The sequence below is a fragment of the Platalea leucorodia genome, assembly GCF_965183815.1.
Source record: "Platalea leucorodia genome assembly, chromosome: 1".
Lineage (NCBI taxonomy): Eukaryota > Metazoa > Chordata > Aves > Pelecaniformes > Threskiornithidae > Platalea > Platalea leucorodia.
The window spans coordinates 107,890,885-107,916,558 of record NC_138823.1 but is presented as its reverse complement, the minus strand read 5'-3'; the positions used below and the strand labels follow the sequence as shown (position 1 = coordinate 107,916,558).

The 25,674-nt window shown below is 38.3% G+C and overlaps 1 protein-coding gene across 2 annotated transcripts in view; it reads right to left on the bottom strand.

The window, feature by feature from the left end:
• Positions 1-297: 297 nt before the first annotated feature.
• EZH2 (enhancer of zeste 2 polycomb repressive complex 2 subunit) overlaps positions 298-25,674 on the bottom strand; it is a 28,837-nt gene continuing 3,460 nt past the window's right edge. For both annotated transcript variants that reach the window (XM_082332886.1, XM_082332885.1), the window contains exons 3-19: positions 25,374-25,490; positions 23,873-23,993; positions 21,462-21,605; positions 20,802-20,904; positions 20,038-20,201; positions 13,527-13,618; positions 12,280-12,520; positions 11,691-11,860; positions 11,217-11,311; positions 5,864-5,904; positions 4,613-4,738; positions 4,043-4,221; positions 3,088-3,183; positions 2,386-2,467; positions 1,475-1,555; positions 1,275-1,359; positions 298-483 (exon numbers count right to left, since the gene is read on the bottom strand). In XM_082332886.1, the coding sequence (XP_082189012.1) occupies positions 423-483; positions 1,275-1,359; positions 1,475-1,555; positions 2,386-2,467; positions 3,088-3,183; positions 4,043-4,221; positions 4,613-4,738; positions 5,864-5,904; positions 11,217-11,311; positions 11,691-11,860; positions 12,280-12,520; positions 13,527-13,618; positions 20,038-20,201; positions 20,802-20,904; positions 21,462-21,605; positions 23,873-23,993; positions 25,374-25,490 (1,998 nt within the window). In that variant the 3' untranslated portion in view covers positions 298-422. The remainder of the gene's footprint in view (positions 484-1,274; positions 1,360-1,474; positions 1,556-2,385; positions 2,468-3,087; positions 3,184-4,042; positions 4,222-4,612; positions 4,739-5,863; positions 5,905-11,216; positions 11,312-11,690; positions 11,861-12,279; positions 12,521-13,526; positions 13,619-20,037; positions 20,202-20,801; positions 20,905-21,461; positions 21,606-23,872; positions 23,994-25,373; positions 25,491-25,674) is intronic.

Genomic DNA, 25,674 nt, shown 5'->3' with positions numbered 1-25,674 from the left:
TGTTCACATCTTCACGTTAATCTTAAACGTGACCTGAAGTAACAGTACAGAAGTAGACAAGCGTGGAGGTGCCTTTGCTCGGAAGCTGAAAGTAAGTAAGTGGTCACGTTGCTGACACAAAATTCCGACTCGGTTCCAATAAAAATGAAGAAGTTCAAGTATCCTTTATTCAAGGTTGAAAAAAATGTACCACACCACATTATTGCAAAAGTTCATAGGTACAAAACACTTTGCAGCTGGTGAGAAGGCAATAAAAAGTTGGGTTTTTTTTTTTTTAAATTTGTTACTATAAATTACTGTTACAGTACTTTGCAAATACAGAATTTCAAATTGCATCATTTTTATTTTTCTAAAATTGCCCACAGTACTAGAAATTCCTGAAGATAAGGCAGCTGTTTGTTTAAAAGAAGAGGTAGCTGGTGTCAAGGGATTTCCATTTCTCTTTCAATGCCCACATACTTCAGGGCATCAGCTTGGCTATATCTGAAATTAAAAAAATAATAAGAACAAAAAGAAAGCCCAGTAACACTGCACGCTTCAGCTTTGCTGTTCTGACACACCCGCACAGCCCCGCAGCCTGGAATACCCTCCTACTTCCCATAGTTTCCTCACCAGCTGGGGCCTTTAGTCCTTGTGTGAATTTGCAGGTGCAGAACAGTGCTGGCCACTCAAGAAACTGCTTTTAGAGGAGTTTGACCGAGAGGACACAAAACACTAAAATTCCACACTTCTTCTTCCCCTTGAATGTCACAATGCCAAAGTTCATTTTAGCCAGTGGAAAGCAACTGCATGTCTCAAGGTTGACTGACAGGGTATCATCACTGGACAGCTTAGTTTTCTTCAGCTGAGATGATTTTAGAGGCAAGTACGAACACAGTCTCGGCAAGCGCTTCTCTTGCCCGTTTCCAAACGATACCATAGTAAGACGGACCGAGTGGCACAACTGCCTATTGAACTCTACCCGGCAGGGTTCCCTAGGTAGCAGTATGGGTTGTCTCTCCTGTCGTTCAGAAAGTTGTGCCACTCCGCCCGTCTTTGTCACCAAACTTTTCTGTATACAAGCTGGTTTTGCACAGTTCTTAACCAGCTGCTTTGCTCAACTCAGTCTTACTCTGGTATCTGGCTTTTAAAAAAAAAGCAGGGGGACTGCTGCTCAGCTGCTGAGACCTGAGGTGGCAAGGGGGCAGGCACAGTAATTAATTAGGAGCTGGGCAGAAATACGGAAAGCTAAAGCAGTCTGTGATCGAAAGGAATTGCAAAACCCATCTACCAACCTGTAGTCAAAGAACAGTTCTTCACCAGTCTGAATGGCTCTTTTAGCAAATATTCCTATTCTGTGATCACCATTAACCATCATAACTGTTTAAGAGAAATTTAAACTTATGTTAACACAAATACTGATAAAACGTGTATTCTCAATAAGTATCCCACAACATTGCCTACATTGCTAAAAGCAAGTAAATTTACAACGTACCTTTTGCATAGCAGTTGGGATTTACTGAATGGTTTGCAAATCTAATTTTGTTGCCCTTGCGTGTTGCATCGACCACAAAATCTAGGGGGAGGGGAAAAAAAAAAACAACAAAACCCACAAATGATGGATAGGTCACCTACAAACACATTTTTGTGTTTTAATACCTAGTGTGCTTGGATTTAACAGCTGGAAAAGATAACTGCTCAGCTTCCCACATGAAAGAGCTGGCACGTCATCCTACGATAGCTTTATTGTTCCGCAAGACACAAAACATTCCTGCTACCCCACACTGTGCATTCCATTTATCTCTGCCACAGCGGCACTACCTTAGTTTCTCATTTGACGCTTCTCTACTTTTATTCCAGAAGGACAAGCTCCATAAATATGCTAAGGTAACACTGACATAAAGCAGCTTTTTTTCCCCTTTCAAATATTTTTTAGTATTTCACGCTTGACGCAGCGCAGCCTGTATTTTTCTTTTCAAGTGGCAGTAGCCCCATGTCTCTCTATGGCTGGCTTTCCCCCAACACAAAATTACCATCATAACTTACTGCTAAGTTAAGCCACAGTCAAATTATTTCAGGCAGTACTTAGCAAGCCTTTGAAATTCTGTAGGCTACCTTACTAATGCTTGCATGTAATTTTACTCCATGAAATTCTACTTCTACTCAACTCTACTTGTATATTTGGCTTGTGTAATAGGCTCCATCGCTACTATCTAGTTGAGTAGCACTTAGGGGAAAAAAAAAAGCGGACTAGCTATCAATATTAGGAATCTACACATTGCTAGGAAAAGACGTGCAGAAGAAAAAATTTCTCTGTATGTTACCTGCTGCCTGCAAAAGAACAGGGCTGAACAAAACAGCGAGCACACGTATTTTATTTATGCTGCAAGGGTAGTGCATACATACCGTTGTTCAAGTTAAACAGAAAGCTGCACATGTATTTGTCGTATACTTTTCCTCTTCTGTCTGCCTCATCCTGCGAAATAATCTGAAAGAAACAGTAATTGTAAGAGAGACTGCCTCTCCCCTTTTGTAACCGTAGCAGCTTAAGGTCAAAAACCCCGGGCATTCTGAAAGAAAAGGTGGGGGTTTTTATTCTCTGGGACTGAAAATATTCCCAAACATAAAGTACTGTTTTCAGCAAGCATTCTGCGCTTATCAAACAGCCATGGTTTGCCCTTAGCATAAGTAAGTTCTTTCAGAGCAGAAGGAAAGCAAGAATTGCTTCTCATCTCAAAATCGAGACCGCATACCTGATTCAGGGTTTTCTTATTACTGGAGGACATCATTTAGTGAAAGTGCCTACTGAATCTTAGTGCTATACTAAATGATTTTGCACAACATTCCAGGCACGTCCGAATTGAAATTACACCTAAGATAAAAATGACGCTCCAGCCTCTCATTCTCACAAGAACGTATGTCAAATTTTTGGTGACATTTCAACCATCTAGCTCCCGGGTTTGGAGCCTCTGACAGCAGTAGCTGTATACTTAGTCAATCACATCTCTGTCTGAATGTGATACCAAGTTAGAGACAATCTCGTGGTCCCTAGGCAACACACAACTTCACCAATTAAGCTCCTACATAACCAGTGTTCTCCATCCTTACCTCACCACAGTATTCAGAGATGAATTCATTCTTCTGGACAGGATCTTTGATGAAAATTCCCCAGCCTGCCACATCTGAAGGTGCCAATAGCAAGTGCTGTGGGAGAGGAAAAAAAGTTTAGACGTGCCTGGCTTGGATTTGGTTTTTGTTTTGTTTTGTTTTGCTTTTCATTGTATCACTTAATGAAATGTATGCTGGGGCTCCAGAAGAGAGGGCAAACATGGATTCTTCTAACTATCAACTGCACACCAAAATTACAGCTTGTGGATCAGAAGTTGTATGTGCAAGAAAAACCACATGAAGTACTTGAAAACGAATAAAAATTTTAGTTTAACCTTGAAATGAGGGTGTTACATAAAAACATATACACTAAGGACTTCAAACTAGAAAGGCCTGCAGACAGGAGCCCACTACTGATTAGCTCAGCATTTGACTGAACTAGTTTGTGAGATGTTCCAGGGCAGAAATAAACCTTGGTTTATTTATTTATTTAACAGAGCTGAACAGGCTTTCGAGGTATCTTCAGTACACTGCATACAAGTTTGTGCGTTAAAATCAACAACTGAAGAAAGAAATAGCCGGTATCTAGGTCTGAGCGAAACTTCCTTACGCTGATCTAGGGAAAGACTGACAATCTATCACTCTAAAACAGCAGCCTATTTGCAAATTACAAGCAAAGCCTGAATGGGGAAAAGGAGATATTCTACTTTGGCGTTATACAGAAAACACTAATTGGTACATGACGAAATGTACACAGAGCTTAACAGCAGCACATAAGCAAGCTAACATAAGCGACAGCTCCTTTCCTTTTCGTTGGGGTTTTTTTTTGTTTGCTTTGTTTTTCTTTTCCTGTTTGACAACATGAGGGCAAAGAAATCCCATTCTCTGGCATGAAAATCCAAAAACACCTCAAAACCAAGGCAACAGGCATGTAGCTGTATAACTCGCTACATACTTTTTTGGATCCTCTCTGAATGCTGCAGTTCTTGCAAGAAACATTTTTGCTGTCCCAGTGGTCGGCTGCTCCACATGTTAAACAGAGGTCAGGGTCACATTCGCGTACAGCTAGGTAACACGGACACTGCTTAGTGTTGCATTGTGCTTTACAACGACATCCAGGAAACCTGTTTTGGCCTACAAGGGAGTATATGGAAAACAAAAAGGGCAAGTATGAAAAAAGTACATTGTAAAATGAAGACAGTGCAGATTATAGCATATCAGAATATTAAAAAAAAAGCATAGCCATTGATAGCTGTATAGGACATTCGGGAGTACTGTAAATTCTTTACTCCCCTCATTTTACTTTAGTCTTCCTCAACGTTAAGTCTGAAGACTCTTTCTGACTTCGTTCAATGGCTAATGAAGAGGGCCAAATCAAACTGAACACGTGTTCCTTTCTCACACTATTTGACACAATCTGCTGCTCCTGCAAACACTGTCTGCAGTACAGACTGCCTGCTAGTACAGAGTTAGATGTTGGGACAGTAAAAGAAATTTATAGATAGCTTTTAAATGTTTTACTTACATTCTGAGCTGCACTGACAAAACTTCTCACAGAAGTTTTGAGCAATTACACATGGGCATGAGCTATCACAAGGCTGACGTGGATGATCACATGGCTGATAGTTGTAAACATGATTGGATGACCCATCTGAATAAAAATATCAACATTTTGTAAAGTTGAAAGGTGCAAACAAGCAATATGCAGTTCCCTTCACTCTTTAAAGCAGAAATTCCCTTTTAGTCATTTAACTAAGAAACCCGCCCCCCCCAAAATCCCAAACCTACGATCAGTGGGATTAAAAAACCAAAAGACACCAAACCAGAACTGTAACGTTAGTTAGGTGTTTGTCACCATTAGTTGCCTGCTTCTTAGTGCACTTCATTCTTCCCATTAACTCAGCTGCTTCAAGTATTCAGAGCTGAAAACTTTACTGTGGAAAACTGAAAAACGAAACTACAATGGTATAATTTCCTGTGTGAACATGTTCTAGAGTAACATTGATATTACTGAGCAAAGTAAATTTGCTCAAATACCCAAAGTCATTTTTACTCTGGAGCAACAGTCAACTTTCAAACAGATACACTGGCAAAATAATACCTGGTCATTATACCACTGTGCTTTCCCAAGTCAATTTTCCAATACAGACAACGCTAACATCTTATAGGCAAGGAGGGACTACCGGGGACAAAGTCTAGAGCTTTAACTATAGAGCAGCGAGGAGAATTTGGTGCTATATAAACTATACTTGCTGTTAATACTTCTGAGCTTGTGTTGGGTTTGCATGTATTCATAAAAATGCTCAAGTTAGCAATCAGCAACGAAAAAGGAGAGAGACACAAACTGATCAATTATTTATGTTGCTAGAAGTCCCAACCACTCTCAACAATTTTCAGAAAACTATTTCTAAAATAAGCTGTTTTTAAAAAAATAAATGCCGCTTTTTACTGCAGCTGCTATTGTTAACATCATTTTTACCTGTACTTCAATAAGGCCATACTGAAAAGATTGTAAATTCAGCCTCCTTCCCCTTTTACTGAATTATACAGAGCTCTTCCAGTTATGTAAACCAAGCAGTACCTTTTGTCCCTACAATATCTGTACTGAGAGCTTACGTTTTTTTCTTTTTATTCCCCCTATAATCTCTAGCTCCCCATGGAATGTATATAACGGCCTAATATTAAAAAACCCCCAAGCCCCCAAAAAAACAAAACCAAAAAAGCAATAGTAGGATCTTAAAAGTTCAGGACATAAATTGAATGGAAAGATGCTAACCCTTTTTCAGCTGTATCTTTCTGCAATGAGCAGCCCACAACCTGCAAAAACACAAAACAAACACAAGAAGGTTGACAGGAACTCCTCCTGCAGTGGGCTGGGAAAGGTAGCTGCACCTTGCACCCACAAGACTTAAAATGGGAACGTTTCTGGTAACACGAACATCTGCTAACTGCGCACAAGTCGGAAGTGGTTGCAGCAGAACCACCCTGTCCCAGTCTCTTGGAGCTGACAAGTTCAGCGCTCTGCAGGCTGCTCCCTCCCCCTCCCCGCACCATTCCTCTAGTCCCAGGACCGTACCAGCGCGCAGCCCCCGCCCAGGCTACAGAGATGCTTGAATTCAGATGGCCTTTAAGGAAAACTTGCAAAGAGGCGGCTACTGGAGCTGCTTCTAACAGGCAGAAGCAGCAGCAGAAGGAAGCATAGGGAATGCAGATATTCAGGGACATGCCTGAATAGGGGAGTGAAGGTCTGTCAGCTGCTTGCTTCACAGGACTTGGCCCCAGCACCACACCAGTAGCCTCCCACAGAGGACGGCCAGGTAATACCCTTCATCCGCTGAGCTCCAAGTATACGACAACAGGAGATCGCATCTCCCTGGCACAGCCACGCTGATGCGACCTCGGGATTTCTTCTGGTTGGACAGACTTTTCCCCAGTTTGTTCTGACGGGTGGTACTGTGCTAAACCTTTTCCCCCTCTACTTCAAACTCTATACGCCTTTCTCTTACATCCTTACAGTCTTCTTTCAGTGTCCTCCATTAGCTTAGCTAAGCGCTCCCTTTGCACGAAGTGGTGTTTTCATTGTGTGGTGGGTTTTTTTTTTAACAAATTTAGATTAAGGATTTTCAAAGTTTATACTTCTCGGAGTTTATTAGTATGTCATATAGCAACATTAAAAGAATATGGGAGAAGCCTCATTCCCTGGCCAAATAATACACTGCTAGCTGCACCTAGCAACCTCACTTTCTGTGCAGATTTACTTAGCAGTCCAAGATACCCTTGAACACACGTACTGAAAAATCCCCAGCACACACTTAAAAAGCTATTCTGCCTTTCAGTGGATGAAACACTCGGAATTTTGCACTCTGAAAAAATATCATCTCCTGCTGTATCTACTTAAATAGGACTTTTTAGCTGCTATTTCTTTCATAAAAGCATTATGTCATTTTCTACTTTAACAGTGTGCCCCCCCAACAGCTTTAGGTAAACAACATTCTCTGTGCAATTGCCCTTTCAAAGCTTTACTGTTAGACTTAATGTTAAGTGCTTGACGGCCGACTTTCTTATAAGCATTTGAAGGAACCCATACAAGTGAGAAACCCACAGAGGCAGACTTGTCCAAGTATCTGAGGTTGAGGGGAGGGAACAGACCCAAAGACTATCAGCATTACAGAGCACTGTAATAAATAGATGACATTCCTATTAAGAGTGACTCACTCTAGAAAAAAAGGCTACCAACATGTATTTATGAATTAGGAGTTGTTGACTCTTTGTAAGAAGACAGTTCCCATTAATTGAAAGGAGTGCAATTTTGACTTAAATTACTCTAATGCACATCAAACTACTTTTCTTTTCTGTCTGGCTGCTATTCAGCAAATATAACATATACCATATTTTTGAACACCTGTCTCTCAGCCCAAAATAATAAGGACCTGGTAGCATACCAAACCCTTAAAAGCTTTCTGTGGATAGACTCCTTAACACACCATTTCATTAGCAATTAGTATATACTTTTTTTTTTTTAATTTAGGTAAGCACTATCCTAATACTTTAACAGTAAAATGTCACTTGCTGACTAGTTGCCACCTGACACTTTGTGGTTTCTATGGGAAAGTATAGACTGTATGGACAACGCCACCTGAATATGACAGATTGCCACCATCAACAAAGCATTAATACTAACAACGCAAAAAGGATAGAAAATTAAATATGGCAGTCACAATGGCAAAGGCATCAGCTTAGCCACTCTTGTAACAGAGATTAGTGTCACAGGAGGAAGAGACCCTAGCAAGAAAGGAGCTGGAGACATACAGCGTGAGCGTGAATTGTGGGGAATGAGAGAAGACAACATGAAGTAAGCTGCCAGCACTGACCCATTCGACAGGAGGTTTAGCATAATCCAACAGTACATTCATGGGCTCATAACTTTCAAAAACTGCCAGGAAGCACTGCAAGTTCCCCTGAGTAGTGCACAAAGCTGAAGTCCGAATGAGTACCACGCTAAAGGTGGACTAATGTATCTATCTGCCCTATAATCTGCTGTCTCAACCAGAAACAAAAGGCAAGATCTGGTCTCATGCACCAGGAAGCAAAGGCAAGGAAAAGACAGAAAGTTGAGAAAGCACTCGCGACTCGAAGCTCCATGAAAAAAGGCAAATTGGAAGCTCAGTGGCAGATTTCCAAGCAAGCAGGTGGATTTGTACATCTGGTTACTGACATCTGCAGGATAGCCAGCTTAGAAAACAAGTGTTTCCAGAAGCATTATGACAGAAGCTGTCAAAAATATTGTTCTTCTCTGCTAACAACCTACTAGATGTTGCCAGTGTTTTCAGGAGGCACTGGTATCAGCTAATCAGGCAGTAGAAACGCATTCTTTGGAAGAAGCTACACTAACATTTCTTTCTCTGCACATGGATACTCTGCTACCTGAAATAGCACTGAAAATTCAAAATACATGCCAATTATGTCAATATAGGTAGTTAAGTCTTTGCAGTGTTTGATTTTCTGGCATCACCCAAAGACTTCTTTTCAGCCTCCTAAATCATGTCTTATCCACGGCCTCCCCGCCACTCTAAGACTCAGCCTTCCAAACAGGCGCCACATAAGAATATCTGTGCCAGTGCCTCAGCTGCACCTTTTGCTGGATAACAGTGAGACTTTAAATCCCTATAAAAAAGCACCCTGAACTCTAGGCAGAACCACATAAGCTATTCAAACATACACAGTGAACAGTAGTCCAGTGGAAGGTAGGGACAGGAGGAGGAAAATGAGAAAACGGGAAAAAAGAAAATACTTTCAAATAAAGGTTACTAAGTGAACTCGCATCTGAACAGGGGTGAGGGAGGGGAGGAAAACAAAAATAATCAAGAAGCAGCATTACATGGCCCTGCAATCAATAACAGATTCTTAACCAATCCAGAGGAAGGAGTCTTGATTAATTAAAACAAATACAATTCAGCTTCCAGCAATGGAAGAAAATATACACGCAAGAGAATGAACAGTACTGAAGTGCCCTCCCTCCAGCTTAGGCTTTTCTGAATCCTTTCTTGGTTCAGATTTTTCTATTGGCTTCTATGCAAAGTACTTACTCCCCCAGCAAAGCAGAGTTTTCACAAACTGCCAGGTTAGTCTCTGATACAGAGGACAGGCTTCTACACTTACTGGCTCTCCAAAAAACAACTATATAACAAGTCGTCTCCTCTCATTGATCAGCCTTATTATGGCTATGTAACAAAAATGACATTGGAAGGAGGGAGAGAATATCTTTTACTATCCAAGAGGCATGTAGTCTTGCCAGCTAGGTGCTCAGTATGCCTATATGGGCACCAAGATCACATGGGAAATAGGCAAAGTCTCGTAAGAAAATCTGCTATCAAATCAGTTACAAGAGGCCATTAAAAGCAGCCTTCTGCTGCTGCTTTTATCTCTGGTGAATGCTGCTGTTGCTCAAAGGCTGTCTACCACACGTACACGTGGAAAACCTGCAGGCCAGTAAGCCCCTTGCAATGGAAAAGTGCAACAGGACAGAAGGGCCTTCCTGGCTCTAGGACTGGATTTACTCTAGGAGCGAGTAAACTCAAACTCAAATAAACGTTAAGGGACAAAGACTTCCAGATGGTTTTCCCAATTGCTAGTTGTATGACATCTTTAGAGAGTGCTCAGATTACAGTAGTATGTACGTGGGCTAAAAGGTTTTCCTTTTTTAAAAAAGACTACTGCACACAGAAGAATGGAGACAGCTGATTGCCACATATTCCGTGAAATCAAATTTAAAAAAATTTATCTCCTTCCTTCAGTGAGAGTTAAAAGAATTAAAAAGCATTTCAAAACTAAATTGCTAGCATAAAAGTTTTTATATTGGCAACTAATAAGAACAAAATAATATCAAGAAACCCCACATAATGGTATGTGCTTTTATTTATTGGGAGGGGAGCAAACCAAAAAGTCTCAAAACTCCTCCAGAACAATGTCAACCTGGTAACCACACAATCCATTTCAGCTTGAAAATACATTTGAGCCTTTTAGTTGCTCTGTTCAAACAGATGTAGTGGCACCATTTTTATATTAATTTGTGTGAATCTGAAAGCAAGCTAATTCCCAACTGCATATTCCAAACTTGCACTATGGCTAATAACTCCAGATTTAAACAGCCAATCCCACCAAATGCCCAAAAACTTGACAACTGTGCCAAGAGCATTAAATCAATAGTTTTTGCTGAGAACAGAATCGCTTCCAGATGCTCACTGAATCTTTTCCTAGCTTACATAGGCTGCCTCTATGCTACAAAGCAGAAACATTCTACTCCACGTCAACATCATCTTTGAGCCAGTATCAGGAAAGCCTGGAAATAATAACTATACTTGGACAAGCTAAGACAGAAGCAAGAAGAATTGATGGGAGAAGAACTGGAAGAACAAATTTGGAGGAAAATAAGGAAAGTTAAGGAGACAAATAGGAAACTTTATGGAAAAAAAGTGTACTTATTGCTTGCAGAAAGAAATGTTCTTGCTAATTTTCAGTCAGCTTTTTATCTCCTATGTTGTTATCCCTGGGAATAAAAACAGTCAATGCAGAGTCGCATTTTTCAAACCTCAGGATTCTCAAAGAAAAATGCATTTCACTGACAGACAGTAGCCACCAAGTTACAATTTCAACAGAAATTGTTTCAGATGGTCTTTATGGCTCCAGCAAAAGCTTGATTTTTGTTCTTCATTGCAGCTTCGCTTTAAATAATAACTTGTTAACCTGGTTCTTTAGTTGAAGTTCTAGTTAATAATGAAACTGGGGTGCTACAAAGGAATAGTCTTTCAAAGAAAAAAAGGCAGTTCTACTAGTTTGCTACAACATCTTTGATACTGATTATCTGAATCTTAATGGAACACACTTCACCATAAAAGAACCATGAGTTTTAATTTACAAAATACCATATGATCATTATTGAATCCCGTTATTGCCAATGCGGTAAGACTTTTTTCTGAAACCAAAACACCATTTTGTTCTATCGCTGCCAATTTTGGTTTTGGAAGCAAAAGGAAAAGAGTTGCATGACTTTTCCTCCAAAATACTTTCTGTTCTGATTCCCTGTATCTCCAATTTATTGTTATGCTAAGGTTATTTAGTAACAGATTTACCTGTGTTTCCTTTTCTTCTTTCTGGGAGGAGTATCAACATCTTCAGCAGGGACTGGAGCAATAATACTAGATTCCTTTACTCTAAACTCATACACCTAACAAGAGATACCATAATACATCCACGATAAATCTCTCACTAGTAGAAAGTTGCTCATTTTCTAAGTTAGTATGATTTCCTCCAACCAACAACTTACAGATTATATCCAGTCATAGTCTCTTTTCAATACATTTAAAGTTGATTATTTTTGTCATTTAAGAACAGATAGTCTAATTTAAACCTCCTGTAAATTTAATTTTAAAACAGTATTAAAACTAACTTTTATATATTTGTGGCATGAATTCTAGATCATAGCATTCTTGGAAAAACCAAGAAAAGTAATTAATTTTCTCTTTTAGTAATCAGTACTAGTATTTCAATACTTCGGTTTTAAAACTAAAATGCTATCGTCCTTAGTAAGTAGCTTCCCTTCTTACCTGCCTGCACGTTTTGGTCCCAATCAGTCTGGCAATTGCACAGAAGTTGTCATAGTAGGTGCCAATGAGAACTCTAAACATTGAGGCTTCTGCACCACTCCATTCCACATTCTCCGGAGGCTCAATATTTGGCTTCATCTTTATCGGTGTTTGACACCTAGAATTTGCTTCTGTAACAAATAATTGAGAGTATGCATCAATGTAAGGTTATGTTTCAAATATGTTTCACAGCCCTTAAAAATGTCAAATTATTAACTGTAGTTAAAAATATCCCAGGTTGTTGCTGTTTCTTAATCTAAGTGCCACAACAAAACAGCACTTTTCACATACCTCGTAAAGAGGTTAAAAATTAGGTAACAGTAGCTATTGAAATTACACAATCTCACCTCAATACATAAATCGAGACAATCTGGAAATTTTCTTACAGGGTTCTATTTGATTAAACTCATATTATTACTCTGTCTTTTCACTCAGCTCCATACCTTCCAAATACATGGTTTCTAGGATTGTGTGGCTCACCTTGGGTTTTTTTTTTTAATCTTCTCAAGCACTGCAGCTAATTGAATAAAGAAGCATTGACTAGCCTTACCAGAGGAACTGGATGTTTCATCTTTCTTTTCTTCTTCTTCTTTATCATTGTTTTCTCCTCCAGTTTCAGTTCCAGCTTCTCTATCACTATCTGTGTCTTTTGATTCCAATACATTTATTGTCGGCGTGCTGGGTCTGCTGGTGTTGTTTGGAAGTCTTCCCCTTCGACGGCCACCTGGGCGCTTTGGTGGTGTCTTTATACGCTCAGCAGTCAAGGCAGCTGCAAACTCCTTTGCACCTTCCTAAACACAAAACATTGCAATTTTCAGTAAAAGAATTAAAAAGTATTTTCACCTGTGGTCAGGGATTGCAGGAGAACATACTCTACTTGCATACTGTATAACTTTGCATTATTCTACAAATTAATCATGTACACACAAATTCCAGTTAAAGGTACTCTAACCATGAACATAAATGCTTTTGATGCTATCATTTAAAAAGAAAAAAAAAAAAAAATCTACATTTACATAGTACTTATGTCAGCATTTCAATTCCACTTTCGTTTTGGCTGCCACGTGAAAAATAATTCGGTAGTAAATTTCTGTTTTCCTAGATGACAGAAAAAATGATAATTTCCCACAGAGAATACCCTTCAAAATACAAGAACTCTACAAGAACTCTTCTTGCGCATGGCACTTAAACAATATGTGTTCTGCATTTTTTAAAATGTAATCACTGGTAATTTGTTCTCGAGTGGAAAGGGGCATGATAATGCATAGCAAGTTTTTAGATTGGAAAATTACATGGTTTCTCATACTAAAAAATTTAGGGGAAGCATGAGAGAGATTTCAAATTATATTACTAAGGATTTCCCCTCATTAATTTCCACCCTGTTGTTTCTTAAGAGCACAAATACTGGATGGAATCTGCCTTCAGCAAACTAAAAAACCTTTATAATTTTTAGTTGTGATATAACTTACGAGAAAGCTAAGTCTGTAAGACCCAGTTCTTTGACTAGATTGGACACAATAGCAGCAATACATTGTTAGGAGGTAATAATCTTTCTTCCCTACAAATATCTCAGGCTGCATCTAATAGAGCTAAAAATTACTCCTACTTAGACTTTCATTTGATGATTGGAAATTAACTCTTTTCTTTCACACAAACTGAAGATAACATACTTGACTGCAAGTGGCCCACAAGTATATGTGCTGTCATAGATCCAGCATGTCCTTACACCAAGTGTAGCTTGCTATACTGCAGCTAGCACTAGCACTCAGTGAATTCTAACATAGGAAATGATCTTACCAGGTGTTGATAACAGTGGGGTCCACAAGGCTTATTATCTAATGCTGTTTCTGTATTCTTTCGTTTATAAGTATTAGGAGTTGCGTGGAATGCTGTTGAATCAAAACATCACATTTTTAAGTTTTAATATAAAAAATACATTTAATATCTAACCTCAAACAGTATCCAAAACACACGGTTTACCAAGACTTTACTAAAACCAGAATAAAAATGATAACAAATGGAAAAAAACCCACAAAATAAACCCCATCTATAGTGACATTTGACTTACCACTTAAATACACAGAAACAGCACGTGGGTAAGTTTCACACATGCCTGTTTACATCAGTGAAGACAATCATCACATTTGTTTCATGTATCAAGGAAGACTTGCTATATCTCCCTTCCCAACAAAGAGAACAGACTTCACTTCCATCACTATGTTAAACAGAATTATTCTGGGCTTCTATTAACGCGTGATCATCTCTTGATCCGTAACATTCAGGTGTCCAATTGCTATTTTGTCAAAATATCCAATCCCACACACTTTCCAGAGGTCATGGACTCACTTTTCATTTTTGTTAGCAAGAAGGACACATAAGCATTTTTATTCTATTAGTTTATCAGCACTCCAACTAAGCCGACTGGTGATAAGAGTTCAGTTCCTATATCCCAGCTGCAGGGTAAAAATAAGTTAGCATTGCACAGTCACTATGGATCAGAACAACCACAGTTAAGTCTGCAACTTGCAGAGAAGTGTCTGCTCACGTATCTGCCGGGCTCTGTATAGCTCTATAAGTTGCAGAACAATGACTCAGAATGGAGCAGAACTGGGTAGGTTACAGGTGCAGCATAAGCACCTTTGTAACAGGATGGCAGTTTCCTACCCATCCCCTTTGACAGAGCGCAGCTCTACCAGCTCTCCCCTTGTGCAATCCTTGCCTCCCAGCAGGACGTTTTCAGAGAAACTGACTTTTCTGGTTTTGCTGGAAGTCTTGGGAACTCTTCCATATCCCTTACTTAACTGAAGCCTGGAAAACCTGCAGCTAGACTCTCACCAGAACTCATACACTCACGTTCCCAAATTATATTAGGAGCTTTTTGAAACACCATCCTTAGTTTTCTGCAATTCTCTTCTTTTAAAAAATTCCTCCATGCTCAAGGAACAAATTTTCTGGTTTAGGTGATATATCAATAAACACTTTTGCCCCCTAAATGTGCTAACAGTGGCATACACAACTGCAAGGAAGAAAAACGGAGAATTCACTCAAGTTTAAAACCAAACCAAACCAAAACAAAGACTACTCAGTGCTAGCTGTCTGTTTCCTAATGCTCCATGAAGGCCTACAAAAGACATGATTCTCAAGCACTGTAAAAGCACTTATGCTGCAGTTTTACCAAGTTGCAGTTTGGCGACTGTAACTTACAGTTAAGTTTTCAACACTCAGTGACTAAAAAGTGCTAATGTTCAAACCGAAAGAAGAAATCCCTCCCCTCTTACCCACGTTAATCCTTAAGAAGGGCCATTCCGTATCAACACCACACACATCCTTCTCCTTCAATAAGCCAGCACCGTAGGCTTTCCTACTCATCTTATTTCTAGATTGTACACAAGACTTCTCTTTGTAATAGTCCACTACGCTTTCAAGACTGAACTTTTTAAATGCAGTTCCTTCCCTTTCAAAGAATGTGGGCAGAGCTCACATATGTCTTCACAGACAACGTTTTTAAAAGCAAATCTCATTTCAGTGATCTGGTTTGCAGCGTAGCTCCACAAACACTTGTTTTGGCACCAGTGGAGAGGGTGACCAGTGGTGGTGAGCACTTCTTAAAGGCGCTTCTCTGATGAAACCACTCCGTCTTGGAACCATCACTTCATGCTCCCCTCCCATAAGGGAAGGTGTGCTGGAAATCAAATCATAAATTCTATAATGTTATGCCTGTATTAATGACAGCAGCACATGGGAACCTCAGGGAAGCAATGTATTCTTCCTAGGCTTTCTTAAAAAGGTATAAACAATATAAAAGTATCACTAATTAAATATTGCATCACTTTCTCCAGAGAAATATATTACATTTTATAAATCTGGAAACACAAAAAAGCTTCAATTTTCCACATGTGAACATATAGATATGTAAAAATCATTTACAAGCAAGTACAAGAATGTAATTTGGGCGTATTGTTGCTATTAACACTCTTTCTTCCCCCACATTCCACTTAAAAGCTTTTATGTGGTATGTCACTTCTCATATGTTTCACATATCCTTGAAGTATTCATGCATTCTGTAGGTAAAATATGTTAAATAACAAAGAAACCTTGCAATTTAATGCCAAGTTATTCCACCTTTTTCCAGCTTTTAAGAAACAATGAGCTGATGGGAACCCCCCCACCCAGAAGCGGAGGGGAAAAAACCCCACATTTTTCAGCACTGCATCTTTAGATTTGCACAGTAAACCATTTCATTCATTCAAGGTTTGGGGTTTTTTTTTCCCCACATAACTGTTTTACTGTCTCTTCCTACCACAAGGAAAATAATTTTGCAACAATGCAGAAGAACAGTAAAACATTTGCAAGCCATGATCCATATCAGACTGCTGCAACGTGCAGAAATCAAAACTATTCTTTTTACGTCACATGCAGATGCAAACATTTCTCTCAAGTTCATTTGTGAGAGGTCCTAAAATGAGAGTTTTTTTTTTAAATTGTCTTCCTTTAGACAATGAAGAAATATTTAGTTTGTAGTGCAGTGAAACAAATCAATGTTTGACTTTTTAAACCAGCGAGACCTCAAAAATACGCTATATCTTATATTAATTATTAGAATCATACCTTGTATTCCGCTATTTCAAAAACACCCAACACAGTATAGTACTGACAACTATAGTCAGCATCTACCACCACTGTTGCGAGGTATTGTTTTGGGAGGCTTCTTAACACAGAAACGAGCCAGAACAAGAATAAAACTTTGTTAAGTTTTATTATTATGTATTATGAATCTTGCAAATATCAGTAGTAATTTTTTTTTTCAAAATCAAAAGAAGACTTTGCAGAATTTCCTAAATAACTAAACTCCGTATTTCTTCAATAATTTCCTTAAGGAAGTAATTCTAAAACTGCTTCACTAAGCATGTTTTCTGTCTTTGAGATTTGTTACCTGTCTCATCCCCAATGGGCTCAATTTTCATATTTTTCATAATGTGAAAGTACACAGGCAACAGTTTAGCCTGAAATGTACATTTGCTTCACAGTCAAGCTATTTGGGAAATTCTCCCTACCTGATATTTTTCCTTCTTCTAAATTCTTTGTTAGTCCAGACATTTAGGCATAATTCCTTGCTGTCAGCAAATGAAGTCGGTACACAAGTTTTTTCAGTAATGTCATCACCTGCATATAAAGGGATTGCCAGGTCGTCAAGGGGACTTGACACGTTAAAAATCTAATGATAACTTTTCCAATATTTAACTCAAATGTTCTAGAATAAAGATTTGAAACTACATAAAATAAGGCTAATCTTAACAAAAATGGAATCTAAGGGGGGGAATTACAAAAATCAAAACCAGACCTAACAGAATTCCTGTATTTTTTTAATTCTCTATGCCTTCTCCAGAGACTTGTGCCTTTCAAAGTACAAATCTGATCACTGTAGCCCACCACGTTACCAAAGTAATTCATCAAAAATGCTATCTGCAGAAGCCAGGACATCATCCTGTAGTGCTTGGTAATTGCATGAAGTAGAACATAGGGGCAACTGATTAGGGTGCTAGCAGAAACATTATCAACTTTTTAAAAAAGTTAAATTGTTGCAGTGACACTGAAAATTGCTAGTGCAGCCTTCCAATAACCAGAGTAGTCTTTTTTTGATGAGTTACTTATTCCCAGCAATGAATCTGGTGGATTTTGACCAATAGTCTTAAAACTTCACAGAAAGTGAAGGTCATACAAGTGACTCTCTCAGTTTTTAACAGATAAATTCCTAGCTCTAGGCAGACAAGCAGACAGACAGACACACAGACAGAAAACAATCCTCTTTCTTTGGTGTTACTACAGACAAAAGCAGAAGGAAGCAATGCATCCAAAGCAGTGACCAGTCATTGTAGAGGTGGGATTTGAGTACGTCTTCAAGGAATGGTGACTGAAGCATCAGTTTACTACATTCAGTGTCCAGTCTGGAGGCTACATAGTGAATGTGTAAATCAAGCTTCAAGAGATCTCTTTGCAAAGATCAAGTATCAAATATATGTTTATCAGTGACAATGCACGTGCTGCATAAGCTGTCACGGAGAGCATTATCACAACCAGTAATTTCACACTCCATCTTGACACAAAGGTACATCCTGAGTGCCTCCACAGTGGAAGTGTGTGTTACTTTTCCTTCTCTCTGCTATGGCCCCGAAAATGTGAAGAGGTGACTTAAAGTTTGAGCCTTTTTAAGTGCGAGGCATGGTTTAAAATGAAGCCTTGGACATACACCACTTTGGAAAGAATACTCACTTGTTTAAGGGACTTATCAAAAATCACCAGCAACAAGAACTTAGGCAATCTTTTAGCATCAACACTTTGTCTTCCATCGGAAGTTTATGAACACAGAGAAAGGGGGCACAACGCTTTCAGTTTAAAGGATGCTGCTAGTGTGACAATTGAGGTCCTACAGCCGATCAGTGACATGACTCTGGACTTTGTCATTGGCTGAACCTGGTGCTTAAGAACATGTTAAAATGCACACTATAAACCCATCCTTCACAGCGCTAAAAGAAAAGAAGTCTCACACACTTGGTGCCTCAAAACTGTGGGCTGCTAATACCGGGCGCCCCAGAGTAGCAGGTACCAAAATGTGGTCTGTGGATCCTTTCAGTTCTACTTCTAACAACCTGCAGAAGTGACTATGAAAGACAAATCTATATAAGCTATGTAAGTCATCAAACATATGTGTATTTTAAAGGAGCCCACATCTTCACTGGAAAACTCCTACAAGTTTATAACATTAGTGAGAAAAATGGCCTAAAACCACTGTTGCAGAAGTACCTAAAATCTTCTGGGGTGCTACTGGAAAAAGTTTGTTCTCACTATGTCTGGACAATGCTTTCTTCTTGACTTAAAAGTAAAAATAGACTGGCACTCAATCGCCCTGCTAGACTATTGAGAGTGTCAAGAACTCATAAAACCACTGCCAGACGAATGGATTTGCCAAGAGGTAGCACACAGCTTCACTTCCCTGTCCTACAGACTAAGGCTGCGCACAGCACTTCTTGGAATGAGTCATCCAGGCAACTAAGATACTTCTAAACAAAACCTACAGCTTCACAGAACACACAGTGTTGAAGCTGGCTGGACAAGACAGCAGCTATACCTCTGGAAACTTATTGTTCTTAAACATGACTCACAAGTAAGAGCTTCTTTCTTTGTATTTTCAAGCAAGGCCTGCCGACAGAATGCAAGGAGAAAGTGAAACTAACAGACCTAACTCCAAAAGCCACAAACACTAAAGAAACTAGGAACAGGAAAAGCCTCCCCACCACCACCCCCACCATCTGAGAACAACTCCAGTTCCTCCTCAAACTGAAAGGCAACTAACAGGTACTAAAAAGCAACAGCACTGTGTAAAGCCTTCACTGTGAAGTACAAATACAGGCACAATGCACGTGTGCTAGATGAGGAGCTGCTGACAAAGCACAAAGATTTCCAAATGAACATGCATGCACACTCACAGTGGAACATGCAAATGAACAGTTAAGTCAAAGGAGAAAATTAATTTGAAATAGAGGGCATCACAGTGTTCAACTACAAGTCGAAACCACTTCATATTCGACTGTTAGGTTCCCCTTTACATTTGACTCCGTTCTCAGAGAAAGAATTGTCTCAAGTAGCACTTCGGAGTCCCTCTTACTCTACACACTTTGCAAATGGAAATGAACACCATTGCTAATGCTCTTGTTAAATCCTTCCCCCAAAAGAATGGGGCAACATGAAAGCAATTCAATGGAAAGGATATCACAATTTCTAAAACTGTCAGAAATAATTCTTCTTCAAATCACCAGGTACAAGTAAAGCGGCTAGAAAGACCTGAGACAATAAAAGATAAAACTGTTCATGGATGTTCATTCTCCCTGCTGGAAAATGAAGCAAGTCTGATGAATAACCAGATATTTTTATGGAGAAATATATTCCACTCTCCATGCACAAACTGAGAAAACATAACACAGAAACAGTGGTAGAAAACAATGTAGTTTTCTTGAACACTATAAAAAGAGAAGTAGTATTACAGGTTGGTCCAAGCCAGGAATTCTATATGAACTCCTAAATGCAAAAAGGATAACAAACCACCCCAGAGAGGTGCATTCATTTTTTTCAGGTATAGTTTTCACTGCAAAATGATGTCAACATGGACAAGTTGCTTTCGTAAACTTTAGTGATGTTACTGCTTTTATTTTTTCTTCTCTTTCCTTCCTTCTGTATTGCATCTTAAGGTACTTCTAAGTTTCCTGACTTGCAAAAAATAAGAGATATACAAGCACACTATAATTGTACTTACGATGTAAGAAGCAATCATATTTAAAACAGCGCCTACAGAAGAGTGTGTGAAAAGAGTGCAGGCTTTGCTCCCTCTGAACAGATTTAGCATTTGGTCCATCTATGTTTGGTGTGCATTCAGGAGGAAGAGCTCCGGGAAGCTGCTGCTCAGTGAGTTCTTTGTATCTTAAAAGAAAGAAATAGAAGTTACTTTTTTTTTTTATTATACTGAATAAATAATTTTTGATTCCAGTACCACTCTGCATTTTCACTGACAAATTAAAAAAAAAAAAAAAAACAAAACCAAAAACTAAGAAATATGTGCCAGCTAGAAAGGTCAATCTGTCAGTGACATGACAAGTTATTAATTCCATACTCATTAATACAAATATAAAATTGGCTAGGAAAGAATGCATCTATTTTCTGGACTGTCATCTCGTCGTATATATTACTCGCTGTTACTCACTAACTCCAGAAAGGAGAATTTTTTATTTTTTTTTTTAATAGAAGCTTTTATTTTACCACCTAAAAAACCCCATAGATTATTAAACACATGCAAGCACCCACTCTTCAATAGTTGGAAAGGAAGGCTAATAGACACCTCTGTATTGTTTGACTTGGTGGGAACAGCCAATTCCCTTCAAGCATCACTTGCAGAAGTTACACAACTGCCACAGAACGTAGCTGCAAGGGGGGCCATTCTTAATCACCAAATATTTAACAAAGTCAAGGAATCTTTGTTTCATAATGCAGCACAGCCATATAACCTAAGAAATGCTTTCTTACTTCTCTTTCAATTCTTCTGCTGTACCCTTGTCTGGAAACATTGAGGAAATGGCTTCAAATATCTTGTCAGAAGGAAATCTCCGAGGTGGGTGGCTTTCTTTCTCTGTCAAAGAAGCAAAAAATTTGGAAAACAAAAAAAATTATATTTCTGCTCCTTTGCTACTTCAAAGAGGTGTTCAGAGAAAGGGGGACTTCGCCAAAATCCTAATAAAAAAAAAAAGAAGCAAAAGGTTTTTATTTCTAAATTACAGACGACTTAAACTGCATTAAGTGATCTTTCCTGCTGAGAGAACTCTACTAGTAAAATTTGGAGAAACCATTATTTCACCAGCAGATGGAGATGGCAATTCAGAACTCTGTCTACTTTAGAATAATGAAATATCATTTTCTGAGGAGTACCAAAGTATTTATTAGACAGATACCCAACTGATTTTTGGTGAATTTGACTGTCTCAGTATGCAGATAAACAAAAATTGGCAAAAGCATGTTTTGTAGTATTCTCCGTATAACTCTTGAACTAAGTGGCAAAGGAAATGATGAAGAAAATGATGCTACTTTAGACCTGAAAACTATCAAGTAGAAGGGTTTGAACAAATTTATTGAGTGATTAAAGAAAAGGGTTTTTTGCTTTTAATTTTTAAAGTCTGCAGACAGACATACCCATCCTGTTACCTTCCCGATCTTTTTGCTTGTCATCTCTTTCATCAGGATTGTCATCTCCATCATCATCATCTTCATCATCACTATATTGACCAAGTGCATTGACCAGCTCAACAAATATTTCATCATTGATAAATCCACATTCTGAAATTCAGCAAAATTGGGAGTGAACAGAAAAGCGCAAGCTGTATATGAAGTATTTTTAATCCTCCCTACACTTTAATTAAATTATGGCAAATGCTGTAATTTATGAAAAACAATTTTGTATTTTTTCCCCTCTTAGTTTCAATGTATGAACTGAGAAGAGTTAAAAATACTCAATATTTATTTCTTAGACTGACAACTGGGAAGGGGAGAAGGAAGCTTGTTGAAATTTTTATTTTCCTGGCTCCCCGTGCTTCATACCAGTAGGCACAAATAAATCTCTCTTCCTTGGAAGATAAAAAAAAATTACTTACTAGCTAGACTATTTAAGAGATTTTATGCCAGAATCCCAGTTCCAACATGGTTGGGTTAAGCCAGCCTGGCAATGCATGCAAACAGTCTATGAAGCTATCCTTGGACAGCTAGGGAATCTCCAGAGAGATTTTTGGTTGGTAGTTCCATAGCATCCACTTTCCCACAACAGACCCCACTGCCAACGTGATAAAAAAAGAATACAGTTATATACAAAAAAAAATATCAAAATAAACTGAATGATATAATGCTGCATATATCTGCTTATTAGCTTATATTCTGCTGTGAAATTCAGAGGGCAGCACAAATAGACAATAAAGCATTTCTGCAGAGAGGAAAATTGTAGTTAGTGTTAACAGAGACTGCTATTATTTTTCAAATAATAACCATGAACTGTGTGCTTATCACCATCCTTTTGAACCTAGACTGGGGTTGGATGTCAAACTACAACTTGAAGGAAGCTAATAGTTTTATTTCTATCTAGACAATGAAAACAGGCAGGTACTTCATTTGGATGTTTTAAACAGAACTCTTAATACACACACACAGGTTAGCATGAATTTCTCTCCCAAAAGCGTAATTACAGAGCTAGTTTACAATTCTGACTCCTACATGGGAATGCTTCTAGATTATAGATTCCCACAGCATTTACATTCAATTACAGTCACTCAAGAATACTAGTTATTGGGAGACTGAAAAACCATCTTTCTGCTTTCAATATATAGTTTTGAAGGACCCATAATAACAGTAGGTGCCATCATAAACTTGGGACTCGAGACAGTGAAATGAGATTAATTTTAAAGCTAGACTCATATAATAATAAATTAAATCAATAATAGAAGACATTTACTAGTAATGTCATCATTTTGACATAACCAATTCTCTGACAAGGATGTCAGCAATCAGTAAATCTGTAAAAATATCCAAAGGCAAAACCCCATGAAAAATTTCACGTTCCTCATGAAATATAAAGGCACCAGCTATTCTGAGGACATTAACAAGACTGGTGTAGGACTGAGTAGCATTTAGTATTGAATCGCAGGCTTAACCTTCATGAGGGGCACACAACGTACTCAAAAATGTAGTTCTCTTTCTCAGTCACTCCAGCATTAACAGGAATATAATCAATTTTAAGAAACTATTCCCCATTTGGCAGGGAGGGGGGCACGGGTAATGTTTCTGTGAAGGGGGAAGCAGTGTAGTTAGAGAAACCTTTACAACTGTAAAGTTTGGGCTTGTATAAGCCTGTTCTGAGTGGGCACACAGAGCAAGTGAAAGGTTGCTACTTCATTGAGACTTCACCAAACTAAGAGACAGATGACATTGCATGTAGTCCAGCTCCCACACAGAATAAGAGGTAAACTACACCTAAGAATACATATATATAGTGTACCAACAGAAGGATACAACTTTGCTCTATAAGCTGACTTATAGAAAGGAGGTTTTTAAATAGCTAATGATTTCCTTAAAGGGAAGAAAAAAAAAAAAAAAAAACAAAACCCACAAACAAACCAAAACCCACAAGAGGTTATTCTATCGAATTGCATTCGCAAGTGTTGTCATTATCCAAGTTTTGCATACTTCTCCTGCCACTTTCTGCTAGGCAGGACATACATAGGGACATTACACTTTTATATTCCAAAGCTCTGAGCATAAAATTGAAGACCAAGATCTTCTCCAAGTTGCACCTAGGCATTATGATGAATCACTGTATGGTCTAGGGAAAAAGTTAATGCGTTTAATTTCTCCGTACCTCTACTTTAACAGTTTGCAGCCTTATGAAAATGCAAAGCAATATATTTAAATAAAGAAGTTTGTTATACCCAACATTTACACAATGTAGGGATTCTAGAGATACTACTGTAACAATCAAGCATCAGGCCTTAACAATCAACACTGACAACAATTATTTATGTAGGAAGAAGTGATTAGTATACCTGAGTGTTTGGGCTCACCTCTGTCTCCATGCACTTTCCCATCATAGTTCTTGATCAGTTCTTCAATAAAGGTACCATCCTGGTCAAGCACTTCATCTCCCATATATGGAATGTTATGTAAAACAGTTTCATCCTCTACCTATTAACAACAGTTATAATTGAACAATTTTAAACTGTGTTTTCAATTGACCATTTCTGCCTTGCTATTTTCACAGTCTACAAGTGTCTAGCTATCACAGTTTACTAACTGGCTTCACTGCTTTAGCACATTTACCATTAACTAGATAAATAAAACAAAACCCTCATCTTCGTTCAACGGTTTTTTGCACTAGTGGAGACTGGCTCAAGATACTAGCTCCTAACATTAAGGTTAGCAGGGTGTTTCCACAAAGCTTCTACTACTGAAAGCAAGCTACCTGGCTTTGGGAAGCTTGCATTTGATAAGTTCATTCTCCCTTCCTTGGTTCTCTTCCACAGCAACGTGCAATGGAAACCACCCCTTCATTGCTTTGCCAGAGATAAGAAAATATGATACAAAAAACCCTCTAAATTCAAGTTGTCTAAACAGCAAGCACAGAAACATGCCTCACAATTTAATCTGAACTACACTGTAATTTTTTTTGCCTGCATATAGACTAAATGCATTAATACTCCAGTTTTGTCAGTAGAATTTACAGACCTTGATACTCAGCTGTATCTTCCAATACTACAGAAGAACCTTCTATTGTTAAGAAAATAAATGTAAAATTTCCTGCTGATCATGGTTCTGTAGCAGTGCAAAATATCCAAACTGATTAATTGAAAGCAAGTAGAAAAATGTGTTGAAGAATTCTGTACATATACTGATAAAACTGGTTATTTAAATCACTTTGCTATGGTTATTATCATAATAGCCAATCAGCAAAGGTGATCATATACAAAATGATGTGACAAAGATTTGAAATAAGCTAAGCTTTTCAAATAAGTCAAACACCTACATCAGAAATCTAACATTATGGCTTCGGCACACAGTGAAGCTAATCAGAAAAAAAGGTTATAGTCAGTTGCTATATAAGAATAACCATTCTATGGGGAGACTATTTCAGGATTAAGTTCTCTTTATTCTATAAGAATTACTATTCCACTATAGGTGCATTGGTCGATTGTCTTAAAGACATATGAATGTCCCTCAGAAAACATTTCTCTTAAACGAATTATATGCTTTCAAATAAATCTACATTTGTTAAATGCCATACAAGACAATTGGTCACCTGAATTAAACAAACTTAGGGCCTCTTTACAGCAAGGTTTTAGAGATACTTAGGTTCACGGAGGACAGAGGTTTAGTTTGCAATCAAAGTTTATTTTTTTATTATATATTTTATTTGTGGAAGCCTATTTCTGAATATTACCGCCTTATTACCAATACCAAAAAGATAGGGAGGGTAAGTGGCAACAGATTTTTGCTGGTTTATTTCTAAAATTAACCCCTCCCTTTTCCCCATACATTTCTCCTCCCAGCACTTTTTTTTAAACTTACCATAAAATTCTGTTGAAGGGGAGACCAAGAATACATTATAGGCACAGAAGCAACAGCATTGAGAGTCTTCAGTGGGATGACTTGTTTTGGAAAATCTATGTCACTGGTAACAGAGCACTGAAATAAGAGGTTGAAGTTACACTTACGTAGCAACATCAGAAACAAAAAAGGGGGGGGGGGGAATCACAGAAGAACACTCTACAACGTACAAACTTCGAAGTGTTTGTCAAAATTAGCCATATCAACCTTTGAAAAAATGCATCAGATATTTAGGGCATAATAGTAAGAATAGGTTTAGCAG